This window comes from Oncorhynchus gorbuscha, linkage group LG18, assembly GCF_021184085.1.
Source record: "Oncorhynchus gorbuscha isolate QuinsamMale2020 ecotype Even-year linkage group LG18, OgorEven_v1.0, whole genome shotgun sequence".
Taxonomy (NCBI): domain Eukaryota; kingdom Metazoa; phylum Chordata; class Actinopteri; order Salmoniformes; family Salmonidae; genus Oncorhynchus; species Oncorhynchus gorbuscha.
The window spans coordinates 1,039,787-1,065,288 of NC_060190.1; the positions used below are offsets into that span (position 1 = coordinate 1,039,787).

General features: G+C 46.8%; 1 protein-coding gene across 2 annotated transcripts in view; it reads right to left on the reverse strand.

Annotated features, from left to right (window-relative positions):
- The window catches only part of LOC124002748 (zinc finger protein OZF-like), a 31,673-nt gene extending 10,588 nt beyond the window's left edge, over positions 1 to 21,085 (reverse strand). The window contains exons 1-2 of one of the 2 annotated variants that reach the window (XM_046310464.1): positions 20,466 to 21,079; positions 14,394 to 15,835 (exon numbers count right to left, since the gene is read on the reverse strand). In XM_046310464.1, coding sequence (XP_046166420.1) covers positions 14,886 to 15,835; positions 20,466 to 20,784 — 1,269 coding nt within the window. In that variant the 5' untranslated portion in view covers positions 20,785 to 21,079 and the 3' untranslated portion in view covers positions 14,394 to 14,885. Of the gene's footprint in view, positions 1 to 14,393; positions 15,836 to 20,465 lie in introns of those variants that run through there. The other variant, XM_046310466.1, reaches the window with a different exon arrangement.
- Positions 21,086 to 25,502: the final 4,417 nt, after the last annotated feature.

Genomic DNA, 25,502 nt, shown 5'->3' on the forward strand with positions numbered 1-25,502 from the left:
TAGATTTACGTACAGAATAATATGAAAGGTAACACACGGTATCATACTAAATGGAGTGTCTTAGATTTACGTACAGAATAATATGAAAGGTAACACACGGTATCATACTAAATGGAGTGTCTTAGATTTACGTACAGAATAATATGAAAGGTAACACACGGTATCATACTAAATGGAGTGTCTTAGATTTACGTACAGAATAATATGAAAGGTAACACACGGTATCATACTAAATGGAGTGTCTTAGATTTACGTACAGAATAATATGAAAGGTAACACACGGTATCATACTAAATGGAGTGTCTTAGATTTACGTACAGAATAATATGTATCATACTAAAAGGTAACACACGGTATCATACTAAATGGGGTGTCTTAGATTTACGTAAAGAATAATATGAAAGGTAACACACGGTATCATACTAAATGGGGTGTCTTAGATTTACGTACAGAATAATATGAAAGGTAACACACGGTATCATACTAAATGGGGTGTCTTAGATTTACGTACAGAATAATATGAAAGGTAACACACGGTATCATACTAAATGGGGTGTCTTGGATTTACGTAAAGAATAATATGAAAGGTAACACACGGTATCATACTAAATGGGGTGTCTAAGATTTACGTACAGAATAATACGAAACGCTCCGAGACCATGTTGTTATTTCTATATAACCTACACTTGTCTCATTCTTAACTTCTAAAGCAAGTGGGGCTAGTTGTGGCTTTTGTGACAACGGTCGTAAGAGTAGCTGCTCACCGATTTGAGGCTCCAACGCAGTTCCACCACCACATCCGCTATGTGGGTGTCTGCTATCACCAGTTAAGACTTGATCTGATTTGAATCAAAGTAATACATTAGAAAAGCAGATGGTGCAGCACCTCTCCTAAACAGATGTTCTCCTCCCCTAGCCAGCACCTCTCCTAAACAGGTGTTCTACTCCCCTAGCCAGCACCTCTCCTAAACAGGTGTTCTACTCCCCTAGCCAGCACCTCTCCTAAACAGGTGTTCTACTCCCCTAGCCAGCACCTCTCCTAAACAGGTGTTCTACTCTGCTAGCCAGCACCTCTCCTAAACAGGTGTTCTACTCCCCTAGCCAGCACCTCTCCTAAACAGGTGTTCTACTCCCCTAGCCAGCACCTCTCCTAAACAGGTGTTCTCCTCCCCTAGCCAGCACCTCTCCTAAACAGGTGTTCTCCTCCCCTAGCCAGCACCTCTCCTAAACAGGTGTTCACATCTCCTAAACAGGTGTTCTACTCTGCTAGCCAGCACATCTCCTAAACAGGTGTTCTCCTCCCCTAGCCAGCACCTCTCCTAAACAGGTGTTCTACTCCCCTAGCCAGCACCTCTCCTAAACAGGTGTTCTACTCCCCTAGCCAGCACCTCTCCTAAACAGGTGTTCTCCTCCCCTAGCCAGCACCTCTCCTAAACAGGTGTTCTCCTCCCCTAGCCAGCACCTCTCCTAAACAGGTGTTCTCCTCCCCTAGCCAGCACCTCTCCTAAACAGGTGTTCACATCTCCTAAACAGGTGTTCTACTCTGCTAGCCAGCACATCTCCTAAACAGGTGTTCTCCTCCCCTAGCAAGCACCTCTCCTAAACAGGTGTTCTACTCCCCTAGCCAGCACCTCTCCTAAACAGGTGTTCTCCTCCTCTAGCCAGCACCTCTCCTAAACAGGTGTTCTACTCTGCTAGCCAGCACCTCTCCTAAACAGGTGTTCTACTCCCCTAGCCAGCACCTCTCCTAAACAGGTGTTCTACTCCCCTAGCCAGCACCTCTCCTAAACAGGTGTTCTACTCCCCTAGCCAGCACCTCTCCTAAAAAGGTGTTCTACTCCCCTAGCCAGCACCTCTCCTAAACAGGTGTTCTACTCCCCTAGCCAGCACCTCTCCTAAACAGGTGTTCTCCTCCCCTAGCCAGCACCTCTCCTAAACAGGTGTTCTACTCCCCTAGCTAGCACCTCTCCTAAACAGGTGTTCTACTCCCTAGCCAGCACCTCTCCTAAACAGGTGTTCTACTCCCCCTAGCCAGCACCTCTCCTAGACAGGTGTTCTACTCTGCTAGCCAGCACCTCTCCTAAACAGGTGTTCTACTCTGCTAGCCAGCACCTCTCCTAAACAGGTGTTCTACTCTGCTAGCCAGCACCTCTCCTAAACAGGTGTTCTACTCCCCTAGCCAGCACCTCTCCTAAACAGGTGTTCTCCTCCCCTAGCCAGCACCTCTCCTAAACAGGTGTTCTACTCCCCTAGCCAGCACCTCTCCTAAACAGGTGTTCTACTCTGCTAGCCAGCACCTCTCCTAAACAGGTGTTCTACTCTGCTAGCCAGCACCTCTCCTAGACAGGTGTTCTACTCTGCTAGCCAGCACCTCTCCTAAACAGGTGTTCTACTCCCCTAGCCAGCACCTCTCCTAAACAGGTGTTCTACTCTGCTAGCCAGCACCTCTCCTAAACAGGTGTTCTACTCTGCTAGCCAGCACCTCTCCTAAACAGGTGTTCTACTCCCTAGCCAGCACCTCTCCTAAACAGGTGTTCTACTCCCCTAGCCAGCACCTCTCCTAAACAGGTGTTCTCCTCCCCTAGCCAGCACCTCTCCTAAACAGGTGTTCTACTCCGCTAGCCAGCACCTCTCCTAAACAGGTGTTCTACTCCCCTAGCCAGCACCTCTCCTAAACAGGTGTTTTACTCCCCTAGCCAGCACCTCTCCTAAACAGGTGTTTTACTCCCCTAGCCAGCACCTCTCCTAAACAGGTGTTTTACTCCCCTAGCCAGCACCTCTCCTAAACAGGTGTTCTCCTCCCCTAGCCAGCACCTCTCCTAAACAGGTGTTCTACTCCCCTAGCCAGCACCTCTCCTAAACAGGTGTTCTACTCCCCTAGCCAGCACCTCTCCTAAACAGGTGTTCTACTCTGCTAGCCAGCACCTCTCCTAAACAGGTGTTCTACTCCCCTAGCCAGCACCTCTCCTAAACAGGTGTTCTACTCTGCTAGCCAGCACCTCTCCTAAACAGGTGTTCTACTCCCCTAGCCAGCACCTCTCCTAAACAGGTGTTTTACTCCCCTAGCCAGCACCTCTCCTAAACAGGTGTTCTACTCCCCTAGCCAGCACCTCTCCTAAACAGGTGTTCTACTCCGCTAGCCAGCACCTCTCCTAAACAGGTGTTCTACTCTGCTAGCCAGCACCTCTCCTAAACAGGTGTTCTACTCCCCTAGCCAGCACCTCTCCTAAACAGGTGTTCTACTCCCCTAGCCAGCACCTCTCCTAAACAGGTGTTCTACTCCCCTAGCCAGCACCTCTCCTAAACAGGTGTTCTACTCCCCTAGCCATCACCTCTCCTAAACAGGTGTTCTACTCCCCTAGCCAGCACCTCTCCTAAACAGGTGTTCTACTCCCCTAGCCAGCACCTCTCCTAAACAGGTGTTCTACTCCCCTAGCCAGCACCTCTCCTAAACAGGTGTTCTACTCTGCTAGCCAGCACCTCTCCTAAACAGGTGTTCTACTCCCCTAGCCAGCACCTCTCCTAGACAGGTGTTCTACTCCCCTAGCCAGCACCTCTCCTAAACAGGTGTTCTACTCCCCTAGCCAGCACCTCTCCTAAACAGGTGTTCTACTCTCCTAAACAGCACCTCTCCTAAACAGGTGTTCTACTCCCCTAGCCAGCACCTCTCCTAAACAGGTGTTCTACTCTGCTAGCCAGCACCTCTCCTAAACAGGTGTTCTACTCTGCTAGCCAGCACCTCTCCTAAACAGGTGTTCTACTCCCCTAGCCAGCACCTCTCCTAAACAGGTGTTCTACTCTGCTAGCCAGCACTCTCTCCTAAACAGGTGTTCTACTCCCCTAGCCAGCACCTCTCCTAAACAGGTGTTCTACTCCCCTAGCCAGCACCTCTCCTAAACAGGTGTTCTACTCCCCTAGCCAGCACCTCTCCTAAAAAGGTGTTCTACTCCCCTAGCCAGCACCTCTCCTAAACAGGTGTTCTACTCCCCTAGCCAGCACCTCTCCTAAACAGGTGTTCTCCTCCCCTAGCCAGCACCTCTCCTAAACAGGTGTTCTACTCCCCTAGCTAGCACCTCTCCTAAACAGGTGTTCTACTCCCCTAGCCAGCACCTCTCCTAAACAGGTGTTCTACTCCCCTAGCCAGCACCTCTCCTAGACAGGTGTTCTACTCTGCTAGCCAGCACCTCTCCTAAACAGGTGTTCTACTCTGCTAGCCAGCACCTCTCCTAAACAGGTGTTCTACTCTGCTAGCCAGCACCTCTCCTAAACAGGTGTTCTACTCCCCTAGCCAGCACCTCTCCTAAACAGGTGTTCTCCTCCCCTAGCCAGCACCTCTCCTAAACAGGTGTTCTACTCCCCTAGCCAGCACCTCTCCTAAACAGGTGTTCTACTCCCCTAGCCAGCACCTCTCCTAAACAGGTGTTCTACTCTGCTAGCCAGCACCTCTCCTAAACAGGTGTTCTACTCTGCTAGCCAGCACCTCTCCTAGACAGGTGTTCTACTCTGCAGCCAGCACCTCTCCTAAACAGGTGTTCTACTCCCTAGCCAGCACCTCTCCTAAACAGGTGTTCTACTCTGCTAGCCAGCACCTCTCCTAAACAGGTGTTCTACTCTGCTAGCCAGCACCTCTCCTAAACAGGTGTTCTACTCCCCTAGCCAGCACCTCTCCTAAACAGGTGTTCTACTCCCCTAGCCAGCACCTCTCCTAAACAGGTGTTCTCCTCCCCTAGCCAGCACCTCTCCTAAACAGGTGTTCTACTCCGCTAGCCAGCACCTCTCCTAAACAGGTGTTCTACTCCCCTAGCCAGCACCTCTCCTAAACAGGTGTTTTACTCCCCTAGCCAGCACCTCTCCTAAACAGGTGTTTTACTCCCCTAGCCAGCACCTCTCCTAAACAGGTGTTTTACTCCCCTAGCCAGCACCTCTCCTAAACAGGTGTTCTCCTCCCCTAGCCAGCACCTCTCCTAAACAGGTGTTCTACTCCCCTAGCCAGCACCTCTCCTAAACAGGTGTTCTACTCCCCTAGCCAGCACCTCTCCTAAACAGGTGTTCTACTCTGCTAGCCAGCACCTCTCCTAAACAGGTGTTCTACTCCCCTAGCCAGCACCTCTCCTAAACAGGTGTTCTACTCTGCTAGCCAGCACCTCTCCTAAACAGGTGTTCTACTCCCCTAGCCAGCACCTCTCCTAAACAGGTGTTTTACTCCCCTAGCCAGCACCTCTCCTAAACAGGTGTTCTACTCCCCTAGCCAGCACCTCTCCTAAACAGGTGTTCTACTCCGCTAGCCAGCACCTCTCCTAAACAGGTGTTCTACTCTGCTAGCCAGCACCTCTCCTAAACAGGTGTTCTACTCTGCTAGCCAGCACCTCTCCTAAACAGGTGTTCTACTCCCCTAGCCAGCACCTCTCCTAAACAGGTGTTCTACTCCCCTAGCCAGCACCTCTCCTAAACAGGTGTTCTACTCCCCTAGCCAGCACCTCTCCTAAACAGGTGTTCTACTCCCCTAGCCATCACCTCTCCTAAACAGGTGTTCTACTCCCCTAGCCAGCACCTCTCCTAAACAGGTGTTCTACTCCCCTAGCCAGCACCTCTCCTAAACAGGTGTTCTACTCCCCTAGCCAGCACCTCTCCTAAACAGGTGTTCTACTCTGCTAGCCAGCACCTCTCCTAAACAGGTGTTCTACTCCCTAGCCAGCACCTCTCCTAAACAGGTGTTCTACTCCCCTAGCCAGCACCTCTCCTAAACAGGTGTTCTACTCCCCTAGCCAGCACCTCTCCTAAACAGGTGTTCTACTCTCCTAAACAGCACCTCTCCTAAACAGGTGTTCTACTCCCTAGCCAGCACCTCTCCTAAACAGGTGTTCTACTCTGCTAGCCAGCACCTCTCCTAAACAGGTGTTCTACTCTGCTAGCCAGCACCTCTCCTAAACAGGTGTTCTACTCCCCTAGCCAGCACCTCTCCTAAACAGGTGTTCTACTCTGCTAGCCAGCACCTCTCCTAAACAGGTGTTCTACTCCCCTAGCCAGCACCTCTCCTAAACAGGTGTTCTACTCCCTAGCCAGCACCTCTCCTAAACAGGTGTTCTACTCCCTAGCCAGCACCTCTCCTAAAAGGTGTTCTACTCCCCTAGCCAGCACCTCTCCTAAACAGGTGTTCTACTCCCCTAGCCAGCACCTCTCCTAAACAGGTGTTCTCCTCCCCTAGCCAGCACCTCTCCTAAACAGGTGTTCTACTCCCCTAGCTAGCACCTCTCCTAAACAGGTGTTCTACTCCCCTAGCCAGCACCTCTCCTAAACAGGTGTTCTACTCCCCTAGCCAGCACCTCTCCTAAACAGGTGTTCTACTCTGCTAGCCAGCACCTCTCCTAAACAGGTGTTCTACTCTGCTAGCCAGCACCTCTCCTAAACAGGTGTTCTACTCTGCTAGCCAGCACCTCTCCTAAACAGGTGTTCTACTCCCCTAGCCAGCACCTCTCCTAAACAGGTGTTCTACTCCCCTAGCCAGCACCTCTCCTAAACAGGTGTTCTACTCCCCTAGCCAGCACCTCTCCTAAACAGGTGTTCTACTCCCCTAGCCAGCACCTCTCCTAAACAGGTGTTCTACTCTGCTAGCCAGCACCTCTCCTAAACAGGTGTTCTACTCTGCTAGCCAGTCTCCTAGACAGGTGTTCTACTCTGCTAGCCAGCACCTCTCCTAAACAGGTGTTCTACTCCCCTAGCCAGCACCTCTCCTAAACAGGTGTTCTACTCTGCTAGCCAGCACCTCTCCTAAACAGGTGTTCTACTCCCCTAGCCAGCACCTCTCCTAAACAGGTGTTCTACTCCCCTAGCCAGCACCTCTCCTAAACAGGTGTTCTACTCCCCTAGCCAGCACCTCTCCTAAACAGGTGTTCTACCCCTAGCCAGCACCTCTCCTAAACAGGTGTTCTACTCCCCTAGCTAGCACCTCTCCTAAACAGGTGTTCTACTCCCCTAGCCAGCACCTCTCCTAAACAGGTGTTCTACTCCCCTAGCCAGCACCTCTCCTAAACAGGTGTTCTACTCTGCTAGCCAGCACCTCTCCTAAACAGGTGTTCTACTCTGCTAGCCAGCACCTCTCCTAAACAGGTGTTCTACTCTGCTAGCCAGCACCTCTCCTAAACAGGTGTTCTACTCCCCTAGCCAGCACCTCTCCTAAACAGGTGTTCTACTCCCCTAGCCAGCACCTCTCCTAAACAGGTGTTCTACTCCCCTAGCCAGCACCTCTCCTAAACAGGTGTTCTACTCCCCTAGCCAGCACCTCTCCTAAACAGGTGTTCTACTCTGCTAGCCAGCACCTCTCCTAAACAGGTGTTCTACTCTGCTAGCCAGCACCTCTCCTAGACAGGTGTTCTACTCTGCTAGCCAGCACCTCTCCTAAACAGGTGTTCTACTCCCCTAGCCAGCACCTCTCCTAAACAGGTGTTCTACTCTGCTAGCCAGCACCTCTCCTAAACAGGTGTTCTACTCTGCTAGCCAGCACCTCTCCTAAACAGGTGTTCTACTCCCCTAGCCAGCACCTCTCCTAAACAGGTGTTCTACTCCCCTAGCCAGCACCTCTCCTAAACAGGTGTTCTCCTCCCCTAGCCAGCACCTCTCCTAAACAGGTGTTCTACTCCGCTAGCCAGCACCTCTCCTAAACAGGTGTTCTACTCCCTAGCCAGCACCTCTCCTAAACAGGTGTTCTACTCCCCTAGCCAGCACCTCTCCTAAACAGGTGTTTTACTCCCTAGCCAGCACCTCTCCTAAACAGGTGTTTTACTCCCCTAGCCAGCACCTCTCCTAAACAGGTGTTCTCCTCCCCTAGCCAGCACCTCTCCTAAACAGGTGTTCTACTCCCTAGCCAGCACCTCTCCTAAACAGGTGTTCTACTCCCCTAGCCAGCACCTCTCCTAAACAGGTGTTCTACTCTGCTAGCCAGCACCTCTCCTAAACAGGTGTTCTACTCCCTAGCCAGCACCTCTCCTAAACAGGTGTTCTACTCTGCTAGCCAGCACCTCTCCTAAACAGGTGTTCTACTCCCTAGCCAGCACCTCTCCTAAACAGGTGTTTTACTCCCCTAGCCAGCACCTCTCCTAAACAGGTGTTCTACTCCCTAGCCAGCACCTCTCCTAAACAGGTGTTCTACTCCGCTAGCCAGCACCTCTCCTAAACAGGTGTTCTACTCTGCTAGCCAGCACCTCTCCTAAACAGGTGTTCTACTCCCCTAGCCAGCACCTCTCCTAAACAGGTGTTCTACTCCCCTAGCCAGCACCTCTCCTAAACAGGTGTTTTACTCCCTAGCCAGCACCTCTCCTAAACAGGTGTTTTACTCCCCTAGCCAGCACCTCTCCTAAACAGGTGTTCTACTCCCCTAGCCAGCACCTCTCCTAAACAGGTGTTCTACTCCGCTAGCCAGCACCTCTCCTAAACAGGTGTTCTACTCTGCTAGCCAGCACCTCTCCTAAACAGGTGTTCTACTCCCTAGCCAGCACCTCTCCTAAACAGGTGTTCTACTCCCCTAGCCAGCACCTCTCCTAAACAGGTGTTCTACTCCCCTAGCCAGCACCTCTCCTAAACAGGTGTTCTACTCTGCTAGCCAGCACCTCTCCTAAACAGGTGTTCTACTCCCCTAGCCAGCACCTCTCCTAAACAGGTGTTCTACTCCCCTAGCCAGCACCTCTCCTAAACAGGTGTTCTACTCCCCTAGCCAGCACCTCTCCTAAACAGGTGTTCTACTCTCCTAGCCAGCACCTCTCCTAAACAGGTGTTCTACTCCCCTAGCCAGCACCTCTCCTAAACAGGTGTTCTACTCTGCTAGCCAGCACCTCTCCTAAACAGGTGTTCTACTCTGCTAGCCAGCACCTCTCCTAAACAGGTGTTCTACTCCCCTAGCCAGCACCTCTCCTAAACAGGTGTTCTACTCCCCTAGCCAGCACCTCTCCTAAACAGGTGTTCTACTCCCCTAGCCAGCACCTCTCCTAAACAGGTGTTCTACTCTGCTAGCCAGCACCTCTCCTAAACAGGTGTTCTACTCCCCTAGCCAGCACCTCTCCTAAACAGGTGTTCTACTCCCTAGCCAGCACCTCTCCTAAACAGGTGTTCTACTCCCCTAGCCAGCACCTCTCCTAAACAGGTGTTCTACTCCCCTAGCCAGCACCTCTCCTAAACAGGTGTTCTACTCCCCTAGCCAGCACCTCTCCTAAACAGGTGTTCTACTCTGCTAGCCAGCACCTCTCCTAAACAGGTGTTCTACTCTGCTAGCCAGCACCTCTCCTAAACAGGTGTTCTACTCCCCTAGCCAGCACCTCTCCTAAACAGGTGTTCTACTCTGCTAGCCAGCACCTCTCCTAAACAGGTGTTGTACTCTGCTAGCCAGCACCTCTCCTAAACAGGTGTTCTACTCTCCTAAACAGCACCTCTCCTAAACAGGTGTTCTACTCCCCTAGCCAGCACCTCTCCTAAACAGGTGTTCTACTCCCCTAGCCAGCACCTCTCCTAAACAGGTGTTCTACTCCCCTAGCCAGCACCTCTCCTAAACAGGTGTTCTACTCCCCTAGCCAGCACCTCTCCTAAACAGGTGTTCTACTCCCCTAGCCAGCACCTCTCCTAAACAGGTGTTCTACTCCCCTAGCCAGCACCTCTCCTAAACAGGTGTTCTACTCCCCTAGCCAGCACCTCTCCTAAACAGGTGTTCTACTCCCTAGCCAGCACCTCTCCTAAACAGGTGTTCTACTCCCCTAGCCAGCACCTCTCCTAAACAGATGTTCTACTCTGCTAGCCAGCACCTCTCCTAAACAGGTGTTCTCCTCCCCTAGCCAGCACCTCTCCTAAACAGGTGTTCTACTCCCCTAGCCAGCACCTCTCCTAAACAGGTGTTCTACTCTCCTAAACAGCACCTCTCCTAAACAGGTGTTCTACACCCCTAGCCAGCACCTCTCCTAAACAGGTGTTCTACTCTGCTAGCCAGCACCTCTCCTAAACAGGTGTTTTACTCTGCTAGCCAGCACCTCTCCTAAACAGGTGTTTTACTCCCCTAGCCAGCACCTCTCCTAAACAGGTGTTCTACTCCCCTAGCCAGCACCTCTCCTAAACAGGTGTTTTACTCCCCTAGCCAGCACCTCTCCTAAACAGGTGTTCTACTCCCCTAGCCAGCACCTCTCCTAAACAGGTGTTCTACTCCCCTAGCCAGCACCTCTCCTAAACAGGTGTTCTACTCCCCTAGCCAGCACCTCTCCTAAACAGGTGTTCTACTCTGCTAGCCAGCACCTCTCCTAAACAGGTGTTCTACTCCCCTAGCCAGCACCTCTCCTAAACAGGTGTTCTACTCTGCTAGCCAGCACCTCTCCTAAACAGGTGTTCTACTCCCCTAGCCAGCACCTCTCCTAAACAGGTGTTCTACTCCCCTAGCCAGCACCTCTCCTAAACAGGTGTTCTACTCCCCTAGCCAGCACCTCTCCTAAACAGGTGTTCTACTCTGCTAGCCAGCACCTCTCCTAAACAGGTGTTCTACTCTGCTAGCCAGCACCTCTCCTAAACAGGTGTTCTACTCCCCTAGCCAGCACCTCTCCTAAACAGGTGTTTTACTCCCCTAGCCAGCACCTCTCCTAAACAGGTGTTTTACTCCCCTAGCCAGCACCTCTCCTAAACAGGTGTTCTACTCCCCTAGCCAGCACCTCTCCTAAACAGGTGTTCTACTCCCCTAGCCAGCACCTCTCCTAAACAGGTGTTCTACTCCCTAGCCAGCACCTCTCCTAAACAGGTGTTCTACTCTGCTAGCCAGCACCTCTCCTAAACAGGTGTTCTACTCCCCTAGCCAGCACCTCTCCTAAACAGGTGTTCTACTCCCTAGCCAGCACCTCTCCTAAACAGGTGTTCTACTCCCCTAGCCAGCACCTCTCCTAAACAGGTGTTCTACTCCCCTAGCCAGCACCTCTCCTAAACAGGTGTTCTACTCCCCTAGCCAGCACCTCTCCTAAACAGGTGTTCTACTCCCCTAGCCAGCACCTCTCCTAAACAGGTGTTCTACTCCCTAGCCAGCACCTCTCCTAAACAGGTGTTCTACTCTGCTAGCCAGCACCTCTCCTAAACAGGTGTTCTACTCCCCTAGCCAGCACCTCTCCTAAACAGGTGTTCTACTCCCTAGCCAGCACCTCTCCTAAACAGGTGTTCTACTCCCCTAGCCAGCACCTCTCCTAAACAGGTGTTCTACTCCCTAAACAGCACCTCTCCTAAACAGGTGTTCTACTCCCCTAGCCAGCACCTCTCCTAAACAGGTGTTCTACTCTGCTAGCCAGCACCTCTCCTAAACAGGTGTTCTACTCTGCTAGCCAGCACCTCTCCTAAACAGGTGTTCTACTCCCTAGCCAGCACCTCTCCTAAACAGGTGTTCTACTCCCTAGCCAGCACCTCTCCTAAACAGGTGTTCTACTCCCCTAGCCAGCACCTCTCCTAAACAGGTGTTCTACTCTGCTAGCCAGCACCTCTCCTAAACAGGTGTTCTACTCCCCTAGCCAGCACCTCTCCTAAACAGGTGTTCTACTCCCCTAGCCAGCACCTCTCCTAAACAGGTGTTCTACTCCCCTAGCCAGCACCTCTCCTAAACAGGTGTTCTACTCCCTAGCCAGCACCTCTCCTAAACAGGTGTTCTACTCCCCTAGCCAGCACCTCTCCTAAACAGGTGTTCCTCTGCTAGCCAGCACCTCTCCTAAACAGGTGTTCTACTCTGCTAGCCAGCACCTCTCCTAAACAGGTGTTCTACTCCCCTAGCCAGCACCTCTCCTAAACAGGTGTTCTACTCCCTAGCCAGCACCTCTCCTAAACAGGTGTTCTACTCTCTAGCCAGCACCTCTCCTAAACAGGTGTTCTACTCTCCTAGCCAGCACCTCTCCTAAACAGGTGTTCTACTCCCCTAGCCAGCACCTCTCCTAAACAGGTGTTCTACTCCCCTAGCCAGCACCTCTCCTAAACAGGTGTTCTACTCCCCTAGCCAGCACCTCTCCTAAACAGGTGTTCTACTCCCCTAGCCAGCACCTCTCCTAAACAGGTGTTCTACTCCCCTAGCCAGCACCTCTCCTAAACAGGTGTTCTACTCCCCTAGCCAGCACCTCTCCTAAACAGGTGTTCTACTCCCCTAGCCAGCACCTCTCCTAAACAGGTGTTCTACTCCCCTAGCCAGCACCTCTCCTAAACAGGTGTTCTACTCCTAGCCAGCACCTCTCCTAAACAGGTGTTCTACTCCCTAGCCAGCACCTCTCCTAAACAGGTGTTCTACTCTGCTAGCCAGCACCTCTCCTAAACAGGTGTTCTACTCCCTAGCCAGCACCTCTCCTAAACAGGTGTTCTACTCCCCTAGCCAGCACCTCTCCTAAACAGGTGTTCTACTCTCCTAAACAGCACCTCTCCTAAACAGGTGTTCTACACCCCTAGCCAGCACCTCTCCTAAACAGGTGTTCTACTCTGCTAGCCAGCACCTCTCCTAAACAGGTGTTCTACTCTGCTAGCCAGCACCTCTCCTAAACAGGTGTTCTACTCCCCTAGCCAGCACCTCTCCTAAACAGGTGTTCTACTCTGCTAGCCAGCACCTCTCCTAAACAGGTGTTGTACTCTGCTAGCCAGCACCTCTCCTAAACAGGTGTTCTACTCTCCTAAACAGCACCTCTCCTAAACAGGTGTTCTACTCCCCTAGCCAGCACCTCTCCTAAACAGGTGTTCTACTCCCCTAGCCAGCACCTCTCCTAAACAGGTGTTCTACTCCCCTAGCCAGCACCTCTCCTAAACAGGTGTTCTACTCCCCTAGCCAGCACCTCTCCTAAACAGGTGTTCTACTCCCCTAGCCAGCACCTCTCCTAAACAGGTGTTCTACTCCCCTAGCCAGCACCTCTCCTAAACAGGTGTTCTACTCTGTTAGCCAGCACCTCTCCTAAACAGGTGTTCTACTCCCCTAGCCAGCACCTCTCCTAAACAGATGTTCTACTCTGCTAGCCAGCACCTCTCCTAAACAGGTGTTCTCCTCCCCTAGCCAGCACCTCTCCTAAACAGGTGTTCTACTCCCCTAGCCAGCACCTCTCCTAAACAGGTGTTCTACTCTGCTAGCCAGCACCTCTCCTAAACAGGTGTTCTACTCCCCTAGCCAGCACCTCTCCTAAACAGGTGTTCTCCTCCCCTAGCCAGCACCTCTCCTAAACAGGTGTTCTACTCCTCTAGCCAGCACCTCTCCTAAACAGGTGTTCTACTCCTCTAGCCAGCACCTCTCCTAAACAGGTGTTCTCCTCCCCTAGCCAGCACCTCTCCTAAACAGGTGTTCTACTCCTCTAGCCAGCACCTCTCCTAAACAGGTGTTCTACTCCTCTAGCCAGCACCTCTCTTAAACAGGTGTTCTCCTCCCCTAGCCAGCACCTCTCCTAAACAGGTGTTCTACTCCTCTAGCCAGCACCTCTCCTAAACAGGTGTTCTACTCCTCTAGCCAGCACCTCTCCTAAACAGGTGTTCTACTCCCCTAGCCAGCACCTCTCCTAAACAGGTGTTCTACTCCCCTAGCCAGCACCTCTCCTAAACAGGTGTTCTACTCCCCTAGCCAGCACCTCTCCTAAACAGGTGTTCTACTCCCCTAGCCAGCACCTCTCCTAAACAGGTGTTCTACTCTGCTAGCCAGCACCTCTCCTAAAAAATAATATCAAAATAACCAGACATGTTTTCTCTTACATCTTACAGGTAGTGTCTTCTACCCCGATGTAGACGCTGAATAGGAATACATATTATTAATAAATACCATTATGAACAGGTAGTGTGTTAATGTTTTGGGGTACTCTATTGTTGTAAACTTGCTATTTTTCACATCCAAAGTTTTTTTGTTTGTTACCGAGATGAGACCATACTATTCCTTTCTAGATGAGACCATACTATTCCTTTCAAGATGAGCCCATACTATTCCTTTCAAGATGAGACCATACTATCCCTTTCAAGATGAGCCCATACTATTCCTTTCTAGATGAGACCATACTATTCCTTTCAAGATGAGCCCATACTATTCCTTTCAAGATGAGACCATACTATTCCTTTCAAGATGAGCCCATACTATTCCTTTCAAGATGAGCCCATACTATTCCTTTCAAGATGAGACCATACTATTCCTTTCAAGATGAGACCATACTATTCCTTTCAAGATGAGACCATACTATTCCTTTCAAGATGAGACCATACTATTCCTTTCAAGATGAGACCATACTATTCCTTTCAAGATGAGCCCATACTATTCCTTTCAAGATGAGACCATACTATTCCTTTCAAGATGAGACCATACTATTCCTTTCAAGCCACACAAGCATCACATGCAAACATAACCGGATTATATGTAGAGGAATGACACACACACACAGAGAGAGAGAGAGAGCCAAGAGTTTGAAAATAACAATTTAATCACATAAAGCATACAAATGGCATCTGATGTGCTCTATACTCAAGAATTCATGTCTTGAGATTTGTTTTAAAACATACCAATTCTTTTTTTAGTAGACTTTATCCAATTAGATTTCATATGGCATAACAAAAAGCACACATTTTCTGTAACAAATATGAGATAATGGGAGCACTTGTTCTCTCATGAATTCTAAGTATGTGTGATGTACTAGAGCTCTTTCCACACTGGGAGCAGTGGTAAGGCTTCTCCCCTGTTCTCTTCTCCCCTGTGTTTGTTACCTCATGGTCCTTCAGGTTCCCTAACTGGGTAAAAACTGGGTAAATATCTCTCCATACTGGGAGCATTGATATTGTTTCTCTCTAGTGTGGATTCTTTCATGCTCTGTCAGTTGCCTTACCAAGGTAAATCTCATTCCACAGTAGGATCAGTGGAAAGGCTACTCTACAGAGTTTGTTAGCTCATGTTAATTCTATTCCACAGTGGGAGTAATTCCAAAAGGCTTCACGCTTGTGTGTACTTTCTCATGCCGTTTCAGTTTGCCTAATTTCTTAAAACTCTTTCCACACTGGGAGCAGTGGTAAGGCTTCTCCGCTGTGTGTGCTCGCTCATGTATTTTCAGACTCCCTAGCTGGTTAAAACTCTTTCCACACTGGGAGCATTGATAGGGCTTCTCTCCTGAGTGTATTCTTTCGTGTGTTTTCAAGTTACATGACATTGTGAAATTCTTTCCGCACTGTGAGCAATGGTAAGGCTTCTCTCCCGTGTGTGTTCTTTCATGGTATTTCAGGTATGCGGGCTGGGAAAAACTATTTTGACACTGGGAGCATTGGTAGGGCTTCTCTCCAGTGTGTATTCTCTCATGTCGTTTCAGGCCGTTTAACCGGCTAAATCTCTTCCCACACTCTGAGCAGTGGTAAGGCTTTTCTCCAGAGTGTAAACCTATATGTCTTTTCAGGGAATCTGATGAGGTAAAACTATTTCCACACTGGGAGCATTGGAATGGTTTTTCTCCTGTGTGTACACTCTTATGCAATTTAAGATGCGATGCCCGTGAGAATCTCTTTCCACACTGGGAGCATTGGAACAGCTTCTCTCCTGAGTGTATTCTCTCATGTGATTTCAGGGAACCCGATGAGGAAAATCTCTTTCCACACTGGGAGCATTGGAAAGGCTTCTCTCCTGAGTGTATTCTCTCATGTGATTTCAGGGAACCTGATGAGGAAAATCTCTTTTCACATTGAAAGCAGTGATAAGGCTTCTCTCCAGTGTGCGTTCTCTTATGTTTTTTCAGGTGCCCTAACTGGATAAATCTCTTTCCGCACTGAGAGCAGTGATGTGGTCTTGCTGATTTGGATATCACTGGGTCTGGTTCCTCGGCGGGACACGTCCCACTTTCAGAGTAAGAGTCTGGTCTCTCTCCTGCCAAAGACAGAGTATTTTTCAGTTTAACAGAGAATTTCCAGAGTGGGCTCTCTGTTACCTTTGAAGTAATGACAATTTTACACGTAGAAATTGACATTATAGGCCATTAACCTCTCTAGGGGGTGTGGGACGGTAGCGCCCACCCAGCCAACATCCAGTGAAATTGCAGAGCGCCAAATTCAAAAACAGAAATACTCATCATAAAAATTCATAAAAACATACAAGTGTTATACACCGGTTTAAAGATGAACTTCTCGTTAATCCAACCACAGTGTCAGATTTCAAAAAGGCTTTACGGCGAAAGCAAACCATGCGATTATCTGAGAACAGCGCCCAGCAGACAAATCATTACAAACAGTTACCAGCCAAGTGGAGGAGTTACTGCACTCTGTTATGTAATGTTCTGTACTGCATTATACTGTTCCGTTCTGTACTGTTACACAAGTAAGAAAAACGCTAAAATTAATCACTTACCTTTGATGATCTTCATATGGTTGCACTCACAAGACTACCATTTACTCAATAAATGTTTGTTTCATTCGATAAAGTCCCTCTTTATATCCAAAAAACCTCCAAAAAAGCGTTTTGTTCAGTAATCCACAGGCTCAAAGGCAGTCACAACAGGAAGACGAAAATATAATCAATCCTCAAGTTGTTTTTAGTCATAATAATCAATAATATTTCAACCGGACAAAAGCTTTGTCAATATAAAAGGAAAACAAGAAAGGCACGCTCTCTCTGGGACACTGAATGGTCCACTCATTCAGAGTGGTCTTACTCCCACATTGTTCAGAATACAAGCCTGAAACAATTTCTAAAGACTGTTGACATTTAATGGAAGCCATAGGAAGTTCTGTACTGAAATCTACTGTTCTGTTTTGTACTGAACTCTACTGTTCTGTACTGCACTCTACTGTAATGTTCTGTACTGCACTCTACTGTTCTGTACTGCACTCTACTGTAATGTTATGTACTGCACTCTACTGTAATGTTCTGTACTGCACTCTACTGTAATGTTCTGTACTGCACTCTACTGTAATGTTATGTACTGCACTCTACTGTTATGTTATGTACTGCACTCTACTGTTATGTTCTGTACTGCACTCAACTGTTCTGTACTGTACTCTACTGTTCTGAACTGTACTGCACTCTAGTGTTCTGTTCTGTACTCTACTGTTCTGAACTGTACTGCACTCCACTGTTCTGTACTGCACTCTACTGTTCACTGTAACTGCACTCTACTGCGTCATGTACTGAACTCTACTGTCATGTCATGTACTGTATATCATGTAATGTACTGCACTATACTGTCATGTAATGTACTGCACTATACTGTCATGTAATGTACTGCACTCTACTGTAATGTACTGAACTCTACTGTTCTGAACTCCGCTGTTATGTTCTGTACTGCACTCTACAGTTATGTTATGTTCTGCACTCTACTGTTATGTACTGCACTCTACTGTTATGTACTGCACTCTACTGTTATGTACTGCACTCTACTGTTATGTACTGCACTCTACTGTTATGTACTGCACTCTACTGTTATGTACTGCACTCTACTGTTATGTTATGTACTGCACTCTACTGTTATGTACTGCACTCTACTGTTATGTACTGCACTCTACTGTTATGTACTGCACTCTACTGTTATGTACTGCACTCTACTGTTATGTTATGTACTGCACTCTACAGTTATGTTCTGTACTGCACTCTGTTATGTACTGCACTACAGTTACTGTGTATGTACTGCACTCTACTGTCATGTATGTACTGCACTCTACTGTTATGTACTGCACTCTACTGTATGTATGTACTGATGTTCTGCACTCTACAGTCATGTTATGTACTGCACTCTACTGTTATGTTCTGTACTGCACTCTACTGTTATGTTCTGCACTCTACAGTTATGTACTGCACTCTACATTTATGTCCTGTACTGCACTCTACTGTTATGTCCTGTACTGCACTCTACTGTTATGTTCTGTTCTGCACTCTACTGTTATGTACTGCACTCTACTGTTATGTCATGTACTGCACTCTACTGTTATGTCCTGTACTGCACTCTATGTTATGTTCTGCACTACTACTGTCTATGTTATGTACTGCACTCTACACTCTACTACTGTTATGTTATACTGTTATGTTCTGTACTGCACTCTACTGTTATGTTCTGTTCTGCACTCTACTGTTACTGCACTCTACTGTTCTGTACTGCACTCTACTGTTCTGTACTGCACTCTACTGTTCTGTACTGCACTCTACTGTTATGTTATGTACTGCACTCTACTGTTATGTACTGCACTCTACTGTTACTGTACTGCACTCTACTGTTATGTTCTGTACTGCACTACTGTTATGTTATGTACTGCACTCTACTGTTCTGTACTGCACTCTACTGTTATGTCCTGTACTGCACTCTACTGTTATGTACTGCACTACTGTTACTGTTCTGCACTCTATGTTATGTTCTGTACTGCACTCTACTGTTACTGTACTGCACTCTACTGTTATGTACTGCACTCTACTGTTATGTACTGCACTCTACTGTTATGTACTGCACTCTACTGTAATGTACTGAACTCTACTGTTCTGAACTCCGCTGTTATGTTATGTTCTGCACTCTACAGTTATGTACTGCACTCTACTGTTATGTACTGCACTCTACTGTTATGTTCTGTACTGCACTCTACTGTTATGTACTGCACTCTACTGTTATGTACTGCACTCTACTGTTATGTTCTGTACTGCACTCTACTGTTATGTTCTGTACTGCACTCTACAGTTATGTTATGTTCTGCACTCTATGTACTGCACTCTACTGTTATGTACTGCACTCTACAGTTATGTTCTGTACTGCACTCTACTGTTATGTATGTACTGCACTCTACTGTTATGTAATGTACTGCACTCTACTGTTATGTACTGCACTCTACTGTTATGTACTACTCTACTGTTATGTTCTGTACTGCACTCTGTTATGTTCTGTTCTGCACTCTACTGTTATGTACTGCACTCTACTCTGTACTGCACTCTACATTTATGTACTGCACTCTACTGTTATGTACTGCACTCTACTGTTATGTACTGCACTCTACAGTTATGTTATGTACTGCACTCTACATTTACTGTAATGTTATGTACTGCACTCTACTGTTATGTACTGCACTCTACTGTTACTGCACTCTACTGTTATGTACTGCACTCTACATTTATGTACTGTACTGCACTCTACAGTTATGTTCTGTACTGCACTCTACAGTTATGTTCTGTACTGCACTCTACATTTATGTCCTGTACTGCACTCTACTGTTATGTACTGCACTCTACATTTATGTCCTGTACTGCACTCTACAGTTATGTACTGAACTCTACTGTACTGCACTCTACATTTATGTTCTGCACTCTACAGTTATGTACTGCACTCTACATTTATGTACTGTACTGCACTCTACAGTTATGTTCTGTACTGCACTCTACAGTTATGTTCTGTACTGCACTCTACAGTTATGTTCTGTACTGCACTCTACATTTATGTTCTGTACTGCACTCTACAGTTATGTTCTGTACTGCACTCTACAGTTATGTTCTGTACTGTACTCTACTGATCTGTTCGGAACTGTGCTGTCCTTTGATGTCCAAACTTCAGATTTTGTCCGGACCAACCAAATGTGGTCTTGTTTGGGGGGCAGAAGCTCATTAAAATAATAGCCAGTGTATAGAACAATACCCGAATATGCAAAGTAGGACAGTGCATATTTCTACCTTTGTGTACCTATTCAGGATACATCACCGCGAAGAGAGAACCACTTCCCTTACTGTACTTCAATAACCAAAACAGATGTTTTTCAAAGTCAGTGTGTGATGTCATAAATGACACCTCATTCTTTCTGCAGACATCGTTGATTCTTAATTCGGAGTGAATATTTAAGTGTTTTTTTGGAATGTACACAAACACAAAAGGGAGATGGAACCAACATCCTGTAACCAAATCTTGCATCTGCACAGTTCCTGACAGTATAAGTGTTTCGTTGTTGTTGTTGTCAAATGTTAAAAGTAGTGATTGTGCATATAGAGTGGAAAGGTTTGTTCAGCTTTGAAATCAATGTTTTTTGTTGTTGTTTGGCATACATTGAAAGTAAGACATCTGAGTCTCGGCGATTCCATACCTTTAACAATTCCTACTACAGAACAAATGGCTCAAAGTGTAGAACTTCAGTAGAATGCCCATTTAATTAAGATAAATAAAGGGGAAATCTGCAGTTGCTACGTTCACCTTTCTGGGCTTATACATTAATTACATGTACCCATTGATTCTTGAAAATATAAGTTATTAATGCCTCATGAGCTTAGTTCAACTGTCATACCCCCACCAGAACCCACTATATACAATCAAAACAAGGTTAAAACTACCGTTTTGGTTGGTCAGTCTTTGCATCCATAGTTCTGTCTATGAATCTGAGAGTGGTTACGTTTCATCAGCCCCATCCCTCAGATTTTTACAGGAACAGGGGCGGGGATCTCGCTTTGATATTGTTTCAACTGCAGATTTCCCCTTAAAAACCACTCGTTTGGATCAACAACTGCGGCGCTTGTGCCCATGTTTTTAAGATAGTACACTACTCACGGGTGTTAATCAGATCTCCGGTCTGCTCTTCTTCCTCCTCCAATGTGACAGTAATCTCCCCCTCCTCTTCTTTCACTGTGACAGTCGTCGCCTCTTCCTCCCCTTTCACTCCCAAAACTTCTTCCTCTTCCTCGTAGTCTTCCTTCACAGTAACATCCTCCTCTTTCACTCTGAAAGCTTCTTCTTCTTCTTCTTCTTCTTTCAATGTATCAGCTTCATCTTTTTTAACTGTGACAGCCTCCTCTCCCTCCTCCTCTTTCACGAGAGCTTCTTTCTCTGTCCAGCAGACCTGCTCTTCTTTAGCAAGGGACAAGCTCATGGTCGAATATGTTAGCTAGCTAGTTAGCATTAGCGAATAGCCCACTAACGTTACTAGGCAATAAGTTAATAAATAATCTTACCGACAACATAAATATGACATTTTATGAAGTATAGTAAATAAGCAGATGGTGTGTTTAAAACACGGAGGTTAATATACACCAAAAAATGGTCAATGAGCTCCAATGTTTCGGTGTTATGTTGGCTAGCTAGCTGTAAAGATGGCTGAATCAGTAGCTGTTGTTGAAGAAGCGTCCCGCGCCGTCCATTAGATTAGACGTCACGCAAGAGGCACCAGCTGATAGACTCGTATTGCCATCTGCTGACTCATGTGGGTAAACGCAATTTAACAAAAATAATATTCTTGCAATTAATTAAACACTAGGCAGGTTTTCATTTACCCAGGATAATTCGAAAAGCAATGTCGCAGAAAGAAAACCATTGCGACCTGTGTAACAAACGGCAGGAGAAATCTTCAAAAGATACAATTTTAGTGTCAGTTAAGCAAGGCTGGAATGGTCTTCTGTATAACTTTCTTTATTGCAACAAAATATGATGGAAAATGTGCAGTTGGGGCTGTAACACAGGGTTATAAACTGGATGTTTCATCTAGTATAACATTCGGCTCAGAGTTACATCCAGCATTCGGCTCAGAGTTACATCCAGCATTCGGCTCAGAGTTACATCCAGCATTCGGCTCAGAGTTACATCCAGCATTCGGCTCAGAGTTACATCCAGCATTCGGCTCAGAGTTACATCCAGCATTCGGCTCAGAGTTACATCCAGCATTCGGCTCAGAGTTACATCCAGCATTCGGCTCAGAGTTACATTCGGCCAGAGTTACATCCAGCATTCGGCTCAGAGTTACATCCAGCATTCGGCTCAGAGTTACATCCAGCATTCGGCTCAGAGTTACATCCAGCATTCGGCTCAGAGTTACATCCAGCATTCGGCTCAGAGTTACATCCAGCATCCATTCAGCATTCGGCTCAGAGTTACATCCAGCATTCGGCTCAGAGTTACATCCAGCATTCGGCTCAGAGTTACATCCAGCATTCGGCTCAGAGTTACATCCAGCATTCGGCTCAGAGTTACATCCAGCATTCGGCTCAGAGTTACATCCAGCATTCGGCTCAGAGTTACATCCAGCATTCGGCTCAGAGTTACATCCAGCATTCGGCTCAGAGTTACATCCAGCATTCGGCTCAGAGTTACATCCAGCATTCGGCTCAGAGTTACATCCAGCATTCGGCTCAGAGTTACATCCAGCATTCGGCTCAGAGTTACATCCAGCATTCGGCTCAGAGTTACATCCAGCATACATCCAGCATTCGGCTCAGAGTTACATCCAGCATTCGGCTCAGAGTTACATCCAGCATTCGGCTCAGAGTTACATCCAGCATTCGGCTCAGAGTTACATCCAGCATTCGGCTCAGAGTTACATCCAGCATTCGGCTCAGAGTTACATCCAGCATTCGGCTCAGAGTTACATCCAGCATTCGGCTCAGAGTTACATCCAGCATTCGGCTCAGAGAGTTACATCCAGCATTCGGCTCAGAGTTACATCCAGCATTCGGCTCAGAGTTACATCCAGCATTCGGCTCAGAGTTACATCCAGCATTCGGCTCAGAGTTACATCCAGCATTCGGCTCAGAGTTACATCCAGCATTCGGCTCAGAGTTACATCCAGCATTCGGCTCAGAGTTACATCCAGCATTCGGCTCAGAGTTACATCCAGCATTCGGCTCAGAGTTACATCCAGCATTCGGCTCAGAGTTACATCCAGCATTCGGCTCAGAGTTACATCCAGCATTCGGCTCAGAGTTACATCCAGCATTCGGCTCAGAGTTACATCCAGCATTTGGCTCAGAGTTACATCCAGCATTCGGCTCAGAGTTACATCCAGCAGTTACATCCAGCATTTGGCTCAGAGTTACATCCAGCATTCGGCTCAGAGTTACATCCAGCATTCGGCTCAGAGTTACATCCAGCATTCGGCTCAGAGTTACATCCAGCATTCGGCTCAGAGTTACATCCAGCATTCGGCTCAGAGTTACATCCAGCATTCGGCTCAGAGTTACATCCAGCATTCGGCTCAGAGTTACATCCAGCATTCGGCTCAGAGTTACATCCAGCATTCGGCTCAGAGTTACATCCAGCATTCGGCTCAGAGTTACATCCAGCATTCGGCTCAGAGTTACATCCAGCATTCGGCTCAGAGTTACATCCAGCATTCGGCTCAGAGTTACATCCAGCATTCGGCTCAGAGTTACATCCAGCATTCGGCTCAGAGTTACATCCAGCATTCGGCTCAGAGTTACATCCAGCATTCGGCTCAGAGTTACAGTGCCTTCAGAAAGTATTCAGACCCCTGGACTTATTCCACATTTTGTTGTGTTAAAGCCTGAATTCAACATGGATTAAATAAATACACATTCTCATTGATCTAAACACAAAACACCAGAATGACAAAGTGATGTGATATGTTTGCAAATGTATTGAAAATGCAAAATAGAAATATCTAATTTACATACATATTCACACCACTGATTCAATACATGCTAGAATCACCTTTGGAAGAGATTACAGCTGTGAGTCTTTCTGGATAAGTCTTATATTTGCAGATTATTATTCCATAAAATTCTTTAAGATCTGTCAAGTGGCTTGTTGGCTTTGTGTTTTAGCTTATACACTTTGGGTGGTGTATCCATACACCTAGTCACTACAAAGATACAGACGTCCTTCCTAATTCAGTTGCCAGAGAGGAAGGAAACTGCTCAGGGATTTCACCATGAAGCCAATGGTGACTTTAAAACTGTTACAGAGTTTAATGGCTGTGATAGGAGAAAACAGAGGATGGATCAACAACATTGAAGTAACTCCACAAGACTATTTGAAGTAACTCCACAAGACAAACCTAAATGACAGAGTGAAAAGAAGGAAGCTTGTACAGAATATAAATATTCATCAAAAAGTTTGGTAAAAGGCACTAAAGTAAATCTGCAAAAAATGTGGCAAAGAAATTAACTTCATGTCATGTGATTAAACTAATCACGGAATAGAAATTAACTAGGGAGTCAGGGGCACCACAGGAAAATGTTGTTTAACGAGTTACAATTTCCCAAATTGAACTCTCTTCAGATATTTTCATATCTTATCGATTAGTCACTTATTTATGTATTATTACCTCAGTCATATTCAAAATTTCGCAAAACCCCTTGAATATCTGCACGAACCCTAGCATAAATTATGAATCAGCGATATTCAAATTGGCGTAATGATTTATTTACTAACTAACTAAATAAATCACACAGAATTACATAAAGACACATACAGGACAGGTTATACATTGGTTACTCACATGATACACTGAAAAGTCCCTAGGGGACTAAACTGATATGACGGCTTGGTAGACAAAGGAAAGGGGTGGGGACCGATAAAGAGTGGGGGCAAACAAAGTGGACCCATGTACATACGGTTAATAACCACGCTCATGGAAATGCCAACCCTTTTGCACATGAACAGCTGCTCATTCGAAAAATTAAATGGCAATTTACATATTTACGAGTTTATAGCTTTGTTGTCACTCTCTGTGATCGCCGGTCCGTCTGCTGAATCAGTCGACAGAAAGTCTCTGGTTTGTCCACCAGAGATCAAAGTGTTTCGTAGTTGTAGCTTGTTATAATGGATACGTCAGGCGTACCAATGGTTGTTCGATAGTGAAATGTTCTCCAGAATGGATCTTTCAGAGTACCATTCGTCGTTCGATCCGTCGCGTTTACCAGACTAAGGTACTCAAACAGCTGCAGACTGAATACGTAGTGTTCAGTTTTGTAGAGATTTTCTTCTTAACCATTTGTAAAGTATGGACTGAGTCCCTACGTCCTCTGGTCTGTATTTAAAATTACCAACCATGTCACAACCGCTCCATGCTCTATGATCTCAATGGTCGATGATTCAGGTCACAGCTAGAACCACTTCACACACCAGCAGTAACCCGGGATGTTTTTGTTGAATGTAAATTTAGTCCGAAGTGGGTCTTATACTGGAGTAGAGAAGGGGCGTTCCACGACGCCATTGTAAATGTCTGTGCTCACGGGGGGGGGGTCAGGCGTGGCCACTGCCTGATCATAAGTTATGACAAACAATTCTCATTTGTTATCTTGTTATCTTTTCAAAAGTATTCTTATGCTTGATCATTTATTTTATACAACATTCAGATACAAACCCCATAGTTGAGAAGTGTATACAAACAAACATACAGTAATGTGGGTCTCCTGTCTTTAATGAGGTCACCAAAGGAAACAAACAGAGTAATGTGGGTCTCCTGTCTTTAATGAGGTCATCAAAGGAAACAAACAGAGTAATGTGGGTCTCCTGTCTTTAATGAGGTCACCAAAGGAAACAAACAGAGTAATGTGGGTCTCCTGTCTTTAATGAGGTCACCAAAGGAAACAAACATAGAGTAATGTGGGTCTCCTGTCTTTAATGAGGTCACCAAAGGAAACAAACATACAGTAATGTGGGTCTCCTGTCTTTAATGAGGTCACCAAAGGAAACAAACATACAGTAATGTGGGTCTCCTGTCTTTAATGAGGTCACCAAAGGAAACAAACAGAGTAATGTGGGTCTCCTGTCTTTAATGAGGTCACCAAAGGAAACAAACAGAGTAATGTGGGTCTCCTGTCTTTAATGAGGTCATCAAAGGAAACAAACAGA